This window comes from Carassius gibelio, chromosome B20, assembly GCF_023724105.1.
Source record: "Carassius gibelio isolate Cgi1373 ecotype wild population from Czech Republic chromosome B20, carGib1.2-hapl.c, whole genome shotgun sequence".
In the NCBI taxonomy this organism is placed as follows: Eukaryota; Metazoa; Chordata; class Actinopteri; order Cypriniformes; family Cyprinidae; genus Carassius; species Carassius gibelio.
The window spans coordinates 776,507-789,015 of NC_068415.1; the positions used below are offsets into that span (position 1 = coordinate 776,507).

At 38.0% G+C, this 12,509-nt stretch overlaps 1 protein-coding gene across 1 annotated transcript; it reads right to left on the reverse strand.

Annotated features, from left to right (window-relative positions):
- Positions 1-2,362: 2,362 nt before the first annotated feature.
- LOC127983410 (snake venom vascular endothelial growth factor toxin VR-1'-like) lies at positions 2,363-9,287 on the reverse strand. Its single transcript, XM_052585590.1, has 3 exons — positions 8,991-9,287; positions 5,635-5,668; positions 2,363-3,579 (listed from the first exon to the last, which is right to left on the reverse strand). The coding sequence occupies exons 1-3, from the start codon at positions 9,066-9,068 to the stop codon at positions 3,266-3,268; spliced, it is 426 nt and encodes a 141-aa protein (XP_052441550.1). The 5' UTR covers positions 9,069-9,287; the 3' UTR covers positions 2,363-3,265.
- Positions 9,288-12,509: the final 3,222 nt, after the last annotated feature.

The window sequence follows — 12,509 nt, forward strand, 5'->3', positions numbered from 1 at the left end:
AATATCCCTGCAAGCCTTTCGGTCGAGATTGGAGCGGAAACATGTACTGATTCAAACCGACAACACGTCTGTGGTCTCGTACATAAATCGCCAGGACGGCGTGCGCTCCAGAGCTCTATTCAAACAGGCAGCGAGTTTCCTGTTGTGGGCGGACCGACACTTAATCTCCATAGGAGCGTCGCACATCCCCGGTACTTTGAACCGTGGAGTGAGCATGCTTTTGAGGAACGGGATTCCTCAAGGAGATGTTGGCTTCACCCAAGATCAGATCTAATGATTTGGGAGGGAGGAAGTGGATTTGTTTGCCACGAGCGAGAACACGTTTGCTATCTCACTCCCCCTGCTGGGAAATGCTCTGACATCGCGCTGGCCGGAAGCCAGGCTTACACATTCCCTCCTGTGAAGATTCTGCCTGTGTTGTGCAAAATCAGGGAGGAGAAAGCATCAGTTATACTCGTGGCCCCGAACTGGCCGAATCAGCCCTGGTTCGCGGACCTGAGAGAGTTACTGATGGCTCCCCCATGGCGAATCCCCCTCAAGCAGGACCTGCTGTCTCAGGCGAATGGCACAATATAGCACCCCAGCCCCGAGCTGTGGAACCTTCATGTGTGGCCGCTGCGGGGACCCTAATGAGCGGGACTCTCTGCACTGACGAGTGCTAAACACACTTACTGAGACGCGAGCATCATCAAACATTCGCTGCTACGCGCAGAAGTGGTGAGTTTTCACAAAATGGTGCGAGAACATTTATATTGACCCGGGGACCTGTTCCGTGTCGGATGTTTTGCGCTTTCTACAGCACAGTTGGATAGCGGGAGTTTGAAACCTTCCACGCTGAAGGTGAATGTGACCGCTATTGCCGCTTTCGTTCCCCGGTTACGGGTAAACGATCGGTAAGCACGCTCTGGTATTCAGTTTTCTCAGGGGAGCAAGTCGATTGTGTACTTCATGGCCGCCCTCCGTGCCGCCGTGGGATTTCGCTCTAGTTTTGAGGGCTCTATCTCTTATTACCGTTCGAGCCATTAGCTTCGATTGCGGTTAAGGAGCTTCCCTGAAGACTGCCTTGCCTCTTGCTCTCGCCTCAGCGAAGTGCCTTGGAGAAATTCGTGAGTGTTTGGTGAACGATATTGCATTGGTTTCGGGCCTGGCGACTGTAATGTCACTCTCCGGCCGAGACCGGGTTTCGTTTCGAAGTCACTCAATACACCGTTTTGTTTCCCTGCCCGCCTTATCTGTTGAGCCGTCAGCCTCGCGTGACGCTGATGCTCAGAGCGCCAGGACCCTGTTAGGGTTTTACGGATGTATATGAATTGCTCGGCCGCCTTTCGTCAGTCGGACCAGCTGTTCGTGTGTTTGGTGGATGTAATAAGGGACGTGCTGTTTCTAAACAGAGACTTTCTCACTGGATCGTGGACGCTATCAAATGCCAGGGGAAGGATTACCCCCTCAACATCAGAGCTCATTCTGCGAGGACATTATAAATGCTTCCTGATGGGCCTGGTCTAGAGGTATGTCTGTCCAGTATTTATGTTTTGCTGCTGGCTGGTCTTCCCAGAACACAATCGCCAGGTTTTACAAGCTGGATGTACCCTCTGTAGCGTCACATGTTTTTCGGTGAGTTAAATTTTTATTCATTAAAGCTGTTATAACCAGCTATACAGTAGTTACCATGGCTGCTAACTCTGTGTTATGGTTTAAATGGTTTATGCAGCAGTCACCGCAAACGCCGTCGACTCTGTTTAACTCTCATGCTTGAGTGCTTATTGCATTGTGTCTGCCCTGGTTAGTGCAGATTTCGATATATTGCTTGAAGTTATGCATATTTTGTTAGGGTCGGAGCAGATGTCTCATTGGCCTAGTTCCGCCTATCAGATGCAAGCACTCTTAGCGACACGGCCATTGGCTAGAACTGTACTGCTTGTGTGAGGGTGATTGACTCCGTTCAGGGCTTATCTTCACTGCTCTCACGGCGGGATTTTATACAGTTCCCATATACGTCTTAGCTGACGTAATGTTGAGTTACCGCCTCGAGAGGGAACGTCTCCGGTTACTATCGTAACCTCGGTTCCCTGAGAGGCGGGAACGAGACATTACGTTAGCCGCCGTGGTCGCTGTTTGATCAGCTGTGCTAGCGTTCAGTCGTGATTCTGACGTAATTTTCGCGCCCATGCATTTTATACTGCACGCTTACCCGCCAGTATTTGCATGCTTCGCGTCAATTGGCCAGCTGTCCCCAGCTGGCGTTAGCCAATAAGATTTCAGTGAAAGTGGAGAAGGGAAGAGTTCCCATATACGTCTTAGCTGACGTAATGTCTCGTTCCCGCCTCTCAGGGAACCGAGGTTACGATAGTAACCGGAGACGTTTTATATGGAAAAAACTCCTGTGTTTATCTGATGATCAAATTTCAGGGAGGTATTTAAGAGCACTCCTAAATTTTTCACAGTATGCTTAATAAAGGAGTTAAAATATCCCAGATTATGGTTTACATTAGCCTTATTCACCTGAGGCCCAAAATACAATACCTTCTGTTTTACTAGAATTTAAGCACAAGACATGTCCTCTAGACATTCAAACAGATTTCTTAACCCTTTCATGTCTTTTTGATTCAGAGGCAGATATATTTGTGTATCATCTGCATAAACATGAAATGGCCCTCCGTGTTTCCTAATGATATTACCTAGAAGAAGCTTATACAAAGAAAACAGGGTCGGGGCGAGAATAGACCCTTGGGGAACACCATAAGTCAGAGGAGCAACTGAATAAACCGTATTTCTGATGTCTACTGAGAAGATCACAAATTAAACAAGGATTTAAATCAGTTTAGGGTTTGGCCTTGAATACTAACACATTGTTCAAGATGTAAAAAGTAAGAATGGTACGGTCAACTGTATCAAATGCAGCACTCAGGTCCGATAAAACTAGAATAACCGAATGCCCTAAATCAACTGATAACAGAATGTCATTTAATACTCTAGGTAAGGCAAGACTCGTGCTATGATTTTCTGTTGTTGCAGTGATAAAAACAACAAATGCTAAATTAAAAATATAATAATAATAATAGGGATTTTATTACTCTTATTTCAGGTTTAGTGTGTTTACTTAGTGCATGAAGTTAAATAAAAATGAGTAAGGTTAAAAAAAAAGAGTTTATTTTAATTTAGTCAAAGTTTTTTTTTTATTATTAATTTCATGTAACAATTTTTTTATGGTTTTGGTTTTAGCTTTAGTTTTCGTTAATAACCCTGATTCCAGTGTGTTCAGAAGTCAGCCGGATGTTTTTGTTGATGTTTCGTCACTGAGCTGCAGTTTAATGAAAACAGCTGTGTGTAGAAGATTCTTATCTTCAAGCAGCGTGTGTGTCTGAGGTGACAGTGTCTGTGCCTGGATGCTGATGTTGTGTGTGCTGGCGGGGAAACAGGTCAGTTTGTCATCGTTGCAGCATCCGGAGCAGCGCAGCAGCGGCACACAGCCGGGATTATAGATGTGTTCGACTCCTCCGGGATACTCCTGCTCCACCTCCACCATCTGCTCCAGAGAACGACACTGACTGCGGCCCCACGCCTCAGGGAACAGCATCACTGAACACACACACACACACACACACTCTGGGTTGCTATCCTTGTGGAGACTCTCCATAGGCGTAATGCTTTTCTGCTGTACAGACCTTATATTCTATCGCCCTACACCTAAACCTACCCCCTACATGAAACTTTCTGCATTTTTTGATTTTCTAAATTCTGTGTGATTCATGAGCTTGTTTACCCGTGGAGACCTCAGTTTAGTCCCTAAGAGTCTGTGTGTATTCAAGTCCCCACCAGAATAGAAAAACATGAACACACACTCACAAAAATGTAAATAAAGAAACATGTATACACTGTAATTATGAAACAAAGCAACATATTTATACTATCAGTGAAAACTGTAAATATTCGCGATGAGCGCTCCGAGGTTCTGATCTGAATCAAATGATTCGTGATTCGCGATCCGGTTGGAGCGCTTCGAAACAGTGAATCATTGTGACACATGGTTTGACCACTGATCTTATAAATATAGATCAGTGGGTTTAACTGATTCTGAGTTCTGAAAAAGATGTACTTTTATAGCGTAGCCTATTTCTTCTCATGATATCAGTGGTATGACCCTTTTCAGATTTGTTTCATTATAAATTTCATCCCGTGTGTACATTTATTTATTTATTGTTAACCTGGGAACACATCCCTTACAAAAAAATGGACTAAAAAATAACATAGTAACCACAAATTAACCATGGTTTTGCAATACTAACCATAGGTTAAACATGTAGAAAAACTATAAAGATTCGTTGCACACTGTCTGAAGCTCCGATCTGAATCAAAAGATCCACAAACCAGCTGCGAAGCAATCTACTGTAGACAACGATTCTTTAACCATTATTTCAGATCTGGACTTAAGAGTGCGAATCAGGAATCATTCAATTCTCGAAATGATTCACGAACAAAGTTCCGATCTGAATCAAATGATTCGCAAAAGCCGTTCGGATTGGAGGGCTTCGATACAATGAATCATTTGGTGACGCAATGGTTTAACTAATGGCAGCGCTGGATTCTATTGACACTAAGTGCAAACAGCAGTATTTTGCAATTAATGTTTACATATAGGCATATTTAATTGTTTGATCAAAATGACTGCTATAGAGACAATTAGTCGCTGGATGTTGGTAGAAACCCATCATTCCTTACAAAAATGTACATATTGTAGTAAAAGTGTAGTAACCATGATTTTTTTTTTTTTTTTTTTTGCATATTGTTTACCATTATCATAACCAGTTTTACTACAAATACCATGGTTAAACTATGGTCAGTCTATCAAAACCATTTTAATTTTAATAAGGGTTAGCATTCCTAGTTCTAAAACTTTACTATAGATGTTAATAAATTAATAAATTAGCCTAATAAAGAAGCATGGATAAATGAGAAAGAAAAGAGCAGAATGTAATTGACATACAAATAAAAATGAAAAATACTAAAAGCGCATAATAAAATAAATAAAATCCTCCAAATTATAAAAAGAATGAAAGAGAGCTGTATCCTCAGCTCTGGACCTCAAGCTCATCAATTAAAAAAAAAAAAAAAAAAATTAATTGCAATGATTCGATCTCTCATTCAGAAAGACTCGGTTGATTCCTGAATGAATCAGTTGTTCGAACGAATCGAACGGTTCAGTGACTAAGACTTGCCGCCACCCACTGGCTGTTTTACAGCAATAATATAGTATTATTTCAGTTATTTAAATCAATATTTGTATATCCAAAACTTCATATGTAAAACATTATTCTCATAACATTGTTATTATGAATTTATTTTGCGTTCATGCCACCTCCAACGCTGTGTAAAAAAAATACAAGTCTGTAAATATCAAAATTCTACTTCTGTGCCACATATGCCAAGATAATTTTTTTAAAGTACTGATTTCATCTTAATTGTATCTTTCTGATTTCATTTCAATTTGACATTTAAAAGTTTAGAAATATAAATGTATGAATTTGACATAATAATGACACATTTTTCAACACAAGGGGTTAATAACAACACACATTTTGATTTTTGGCCGTATCCACCACTTATTATAGAATTTAACACGGAAGATAATCTTACCTTTGGAGTGGGAATTGCCCAGAATGGTTAAAACCTGTTTAAAAGAAAATGATAATTAATAATAATAATAATAATAACAATGAACATTATTTGCATAGCACATTTCATAAAGTGCAACTCAAATCACTTTATAATAAAATCTACTTTTCAACAAAACCAGAATAAATCAAGAAATAAAGCTGAAATACATCTTTGCATCAAATGAAAAAAAAAGCAACTGTTTGAAAATGTAATTGAGCTCAGCTTTTTTTGTTTATAAATAAGGTCTCTTCTGCTCACCAAGACTGGATTCATTTGCTCCAAAATACAGTAAAAATAGTCAAATATTATTCTAATATAAATCATCTGTTAAAGTGTAATGTATTTCTGTGATGCTCCGCTGTATTTTCAGCATCATTCCTCCAGTCTCCAGTGTCACATGATCTTCAGAAATCAGAATAATATGATGATTTACTGCTCAAGAAACATTTCTGATTATTATCAATGCTGAACACAGTTGTGCTGCTCAATATTTCTGTGAAAACTGTGAAACATACCATTCAATAATTTGGGTTCAGTAAGAAATTAACACTTTTATTAATTTGCGGTGCATTAAATTGATCAAAAGTTACATTTATAATGTAACAAAAGATTTCCATTTCAAATAAATGCTGTTTTCCGTTCATCAAAGAATCCCTCAGAAATGGAACGCATCACAGTTTCCACAGAATAATTGTGCAGCACAAGTGTTTTCGGCTGTGTGTCTCGCTGCTTTCAGACATTCAATCCTGTCTGTTTTCACACGGGTCTGTCTCCACAGTAACAGGCTCGGACCCGGAGCATCTCGCAGCTCGGCACGTTTGTTTATTTCGTGTGTGCAGACACGTCTCCTGTGCATCCACATGAGAGACGAGAATGAGATTGTCCCATTGTGTCTGTGCTCTGAACCGAGGCTGACTGAAGCTCGTCCGTGGTCAGTCCTGGCTCCCACCCATCGTCAGGGCCCTTCATACGCCCACACACAGGAGCTGTACATTAATTAGAGCGCACAGGCTCTCAGATCTCAGATGAGAGAGGGACTAACTTTAGACGGGAGACGTGCAGCTCTGCCACTATTGCCATCAGGCTTTCATCACATTCCAAACACGTATGAAACACAAAAGGAGAAATATTGAATAATCTTTATGCAACTCTTTTCCATACAATAACCATAAAGATGTTCATTGCACTTTAGTTCAAATTAGTGTCACTTTTGTTCGTAAAAAAAACTTAATCAAATCTGCAACGGTGCGTCAGTTTTCCAGATTTCATATCTTCGGGCAAAAATAACACAACCCTGCTTCTTGAGAAGTAATTTCTACAAAACCAGTCATAAGGGTAAATTTTTTAAATTGAGATGTATACATCATCTGAAGCTGAATAAATGATCTCTCCAGTCATGTGTGGTTTGTTCAGAGGACAATCTTTGTCTGAGATACAACTATTAGAAATCTGGAATCAGAGGGAGCAAAAACATCTAAATATTGAGAAAATCATCTTTAAAGTTGTTCAGATGAAGTTCTTAGCAATGCATATTACTAATCAAACATTACGTTTTGATATGTAGGAAATTTACTAAATATCTTGATGGAACATGATCTGTACTTAATATCCTAATGATTTTTGGTATAAAATTACAATGTATAATTTTGCCCCATACTATGTATTGTTGTCTATTTATGACACAGATTCTTATAAAAGCAAAAATGCTACAAAACACATATGCATCATACATGTAAAGTGGAAGAGCAAAAAATAACTTACTTTTGTAATCAGCAGCTCAAAATTAGTAAATTATTATGCAAATATGATGCTCAGATCTTTTTTTTTTTTAAGATCTCTGTTTGCGTTCAGAAAGAGTTTATGGACCTGAGAGAGACCTGCCACACAAACCCTTCTTATAAACGTCAGGCTTCTTATTTAAAGATTCATCCTTATATCTATAGAGGACAGAACTGCACTGATTCGGTTTACAGACTGTCAAAGTATCCAAAGTATAGGAAAACATTGCCTTTACCAATTACATATAATATGCAATAAAGAAATGACTGTAACACTAATAAAATCAAGATACATTCACTTCTGAAGCATGACATTAAGTTTTGTTTTCTGAAAATGTTTAAATTTAGCTGTTTTTTTTTTTTTTTGCTTAAAATATCTGCCAACAGGTATCTCCCGTTAAAAGATATTTTTTCTCTTTAAAGCAGAACTAACAAAATGTTAATCATTTTCTTTAGTATTATAAATGTTTTTAGAAAACAAGACTTAATATCTTAAATAATTTCACTTGTCAAGTAAATACATCCTGATTCAAGAATGTTATTTTTAAACATACGTTTTTTATACTATACTTCATTTTTTTTTAAAGAAAGCAAGACAATATCTTAAGGCATCTCTAAATTATTATCTTGTTTAAAGAACATTTAAATATTTGTACTGGATAACAAAGTAAAAATCATTTTCAGTGTTTATCAATTTATTTTCTTTATTTTTTATATTTTTTCCTGTATAAATAATATTCTTAAGTAAAATTATTTAAGATATGAAGTCTACATTTCCCCCCCAAATTTAAACAAACAAACAAACAAACAAACAAATAAATAAATAAAATATCAAAATGTTGCTTCAACAAAAACATCTGCCAAAATGGGGTAAGAAAGATAATTTAAACGAAAGGCTAAACAAGATTGTTTTTTTTTTGTCCCACTTGCAGATAATTTGCTTATTTAAATGAAAACTAACAAAATATTTACTCATAATATTGAATCTTAAGTCATTTTACTCGTACAGAAAGTTCATCTCGATTCAAGAAAGTTTAATATATTTATACTAGAAAACAAGACAAAAATATGTTACAAAATTAGTGTAAATACCAGTTGCTTCAGGTATTTATAGTAACTTAGCACTGAAGAGAATACATTTGGAGAAGTTACATTGTAACGCTTTTGAATAACGGTCTGTTAGTTAATGTTGCTTAACTACTTTAGTTAACATGATCAAAGCAAGAACAATCCTTCGACAGCATTTATTAATCTTAGTTGATGTTAATTTCAACATTTACTGATGCATTATTCAAATCAAAAGTTGTGCTCATTAACATTAATTAATGCACTGTGCATCAGCATGAACTAACAATGACTGTATTTTTATTAACTAACATGAACAAAGATGAATAAATACAGAAATAAATGTATTCTTTATTGTTTGTTCAATGTTAATTAATGAATTAACTAATGAACCATTATTCTAAAGTGTTACCGTTACAATGAATTGCATTAATTAGAATGAATTAGGATTTCTAAGCCAGTGCCTTGAGAATGGTAAACTGCTGAAGTTACCTGTACAAGAGGAACGTAGAGCAGAATCACAGCCAGCTGCGACACACAGATCAATGTCTTCATGTTGAGAGTGTCCATGCACTGCACACATACACTCTCTCCAGAACACACTGCATTTTAATTCATCCACCGCTGGACAGCCATTCAGTCAGGTGGCGCTCGAACGATCCAAGTAGCTCCTTAAAATAATCTACAGGTGTCAAAAGAAATCTGAAGAAATCCCTTCTGGCAATGGGCTCAGTGTTGTTTGTTGGCAGTGATCAGCCCACCCTCTAAGCTCCTCCCCTTCACTGGCCCACCACATGAGCAACGCTGCATAATTGGGTCAACAGTGCCTGCCCTGCTTCGGCTGTTCCACTGGGATGACTGACAGGTGCTTTATGTTCCACTTGCCTCCCTTTTAAACTCCACAAACTAGAACATTGCCATATTGTGGCATGAGTTTGGCAAGTTTCTCCAGCAACAACAAAAAAAGCTACTGCAGCACTCACCATTAACCCCAATTCAGAATAAGATACACCACTGAACACACACCAACACATCTACTATAAAGCACATTTAACATACTGCACCATATAAACTTACAGTTGCACTAATGCAATAATTCATGCTTATAACTAATGCACTTATATTCATGAGATAATGTACAACTCATGAAGAACTAAACCATTTATTAATAATTACTGTAGGCATCTCTGCACAAAATAGCAATGGTTTAAAGTACTAGTTTGTAAAAAGATGGTTTAGAATCAGTCTCACATCTCCACTAGAAACCAAACTAGTTGTGGTCTTCACAGCAACATCTCTTCCTAAAGGGGGTGAAGGGAGGTGGAGCATGACAAACCACTACTCATATTAAGTAAAATCAAATATTACAGCAAGAACTCACGTTTCCTGGTGCAGCTTTGCTCACAGGAGCCAGAGGAGGGATAGCACACCTCTGTACTGCAGTGGATGAAGAAAAGAAAAAAACGGCAAAGTGGGGAGCAATACAGTTTCCTGCAGAGCAGCCAGTGATCTACAAATGTGAACATCTTCACAAAGTGCTTGTAGTGGGTTCTCTCCATCATTCACGCTGGACAGAAGAGATCCGCGCTGTGAAACAGGCAAATAGAGCAAAGCTCAACATTACTATTCATGACCCTTCCAAATAATTCTAGAGACAAATCCTAGGTTTGTAAATGGACATGCAAGACCGTTTATGGAGATTTATTTGCCCTTACCCAAGCCACATACCTTTTTTGTAGATATCATTTAAATAGTGTATCAATGCATTTCAAGTGGTACCTTTTTTATGGTACCTTTAACTGGGATTATGAACTCGTGTGTTAGCCAGAAGCAATAGCTTGAAGTTAAAAACATCTTAACGCTTTAGCTTTTGTCTTCTTCAGATGTGACCTGATGGACTGGACTGCTGAGGATTATTGTGATGTTTTTATTCAAACAGGAATCGGTGCAGGAACCGGGCATCATGGACATACCACCCATTATCACCATGTTCTCTGACAGAACCTTACGATGAGGGCGACAAACACAGATTGAACAAGGTGAATGCTGGGAAAACTGTTGCTTCTTACCACAGTGAGTAAAATTCTTTACTGTGATGCAAGCTATGTCAATTATCATTGCATTTGTGTGTTTATGTTTTTCCATGTTTCATCAGTCAAAGCGTCTCTATCTGCATGTTATTCAGCTGTAGTGATATCAGATGCATTTGTCCATAAGGGATTTCCTGGGTCTCCCTTGTGAAACAGACATTACATGAGTGTTTGGATTAGGATTAACCCTGCCCCATAATGCTCACATCATCTCATTTTGGGTACAAATAAAACAAAGTACTTTGTAACTCTGGTAGTTTTTCAGCAAACTACTTTTTTTGTTTTTATTCTTGAGTCATATAGCAGTGAATGAAGATGACATCATATCGATCACAAGTGCAGTATGGAGTACCTTAAGGCTCAGTACTAGGGCCGCTACTCTTCACGCTTTACATGTTACCCTTGGGAGATATCATCAGGAAACATGGTGTTAGTTTTCACTGTTATGCTGATGATACTCAGCTCTATATTTCACGGCCCGGCAAAACATAACAATTTGAAAAACTAATGGAATGCTTACTAATTTCTTACTGCTAAATTCTGTTAATTAAAGGTTGCTCTGTATGGAAGTTAAATAATGACATATGTCTTTGAAGCAAAAAAGCATGCTGAATAGCACTAACTGAAAAATAATGCATTGCATTAACAGTACTTGCATTTTAATGCCTTGTATTTCCAGGGCTTGCATTTTTAGGTCCTGAAATGTAACATAGTTTTTCGTTTAGGCTGTGAATATTTCAATTCTAAATATTTCACACACCTTTTCATAATTAAAAAATCAATAATTCATATTCACATTCCAGAGTTCACTTCCAAAATATTCAATTTCGGTCCATTTTATTTCACTTTCCAAATTCGCTTCCACAAATTCAGTGGTTAAAGTTCGGCAGATAATTGCCGCTTACGGTAACATTCAACCAATCAGAGCTGCGGTCCATAACTTTTTTTGTGTTCAAAGTATACAAAATGTATATAATAAGTAAGTACACCATGAATCCATTTTCCAAACCGTGTTTTTATCCTGTCCTGGATCACTAGGGTACACCTATAATAAGTGTTTATATTGGGACTATTTTAGATTGCTTTGGGGATACCGCGGCGGAGTAACCCAGTACCTTTGTGATTCTTCATAGACATAAACAGAGAGAAGTAGCTCCGGCTACGATTTTCTTCCGCAAGACACAAGCAGTTCTGTTTATTAACCACCATCAAATGTTACCGACTGCAGCTTTAAGACCAAAGCAACAGGTGGATTAAGTAGCCTAAGGGGCCGTTCACATATCGCGTCTTTTGTGTGCGCAAGTTAGTTATTTCCAATGTAGGCGCGCGGTATCCGTTTTTTCCAGGCGCTTCCGCACTGCATTGAGTTAAAAACATCTCAACTTTTCAGAATGCAGAGTGGATTAATTATATCTATTATAATCAATAAAGATTCATTAATTATACTGATGAGGCCTTAACCTTATTAGGCGACCAAGTGACCAAATAAATTTAGTAGCAGAGCTACTGCAAGCGATTTTTAGAGCTGCAAATCCATTTATCCTTTGATGAAATTTACGCGTCTTCATGGAGAGAGCACACTGCTGCTGCTGTAGATAGAGGGAGGCTGCCGAAAAACCAGGCTCTTGTCTTCATGACAACAATATAAACTTTTTTTTTTACACAGGCCCCATACATTTTTTACACACATACTGATAGGACACCATCAACAGTATTGACGGCAAAATAGAGTATGTTTGACAGGTGCAATATTTGAAAATCTATAATAATTTATTTTATTTTTTAAATTACATTTATATCTGAATTTATGCCAACCTATAGACTTTCAAATATCAAAATGGCATGAATTAATATGTATTTGTGTTCAAAATGACATATAAACATATTTTCCTAGTATATTTTGCCTTGAAACGCTTCCGAG

Coding starts and splice junctions, on each gene's coding strand:
- LOC127983410 (XM_052585590.1), bottom strand. CDS start 9,068: ATGGACACTCTCAACATGAAGACATTGATCTGTGTGTCGCAGCTGGCT. Junction 5,669..8,990: donor TCTACGTTCCTCTTGTACAG/GTAACTTCAGCA, acceptor TCTTTTAAACAG/GTTTTAACCATTCTGGGCAA. Junction 3,580..5,634: donor GGGCAATTCCCACTCCAAAG/GTAAGATTATCT, acceptor GTGTGTGTTCAG/TGATGCTGTTCCCTGAGGCG.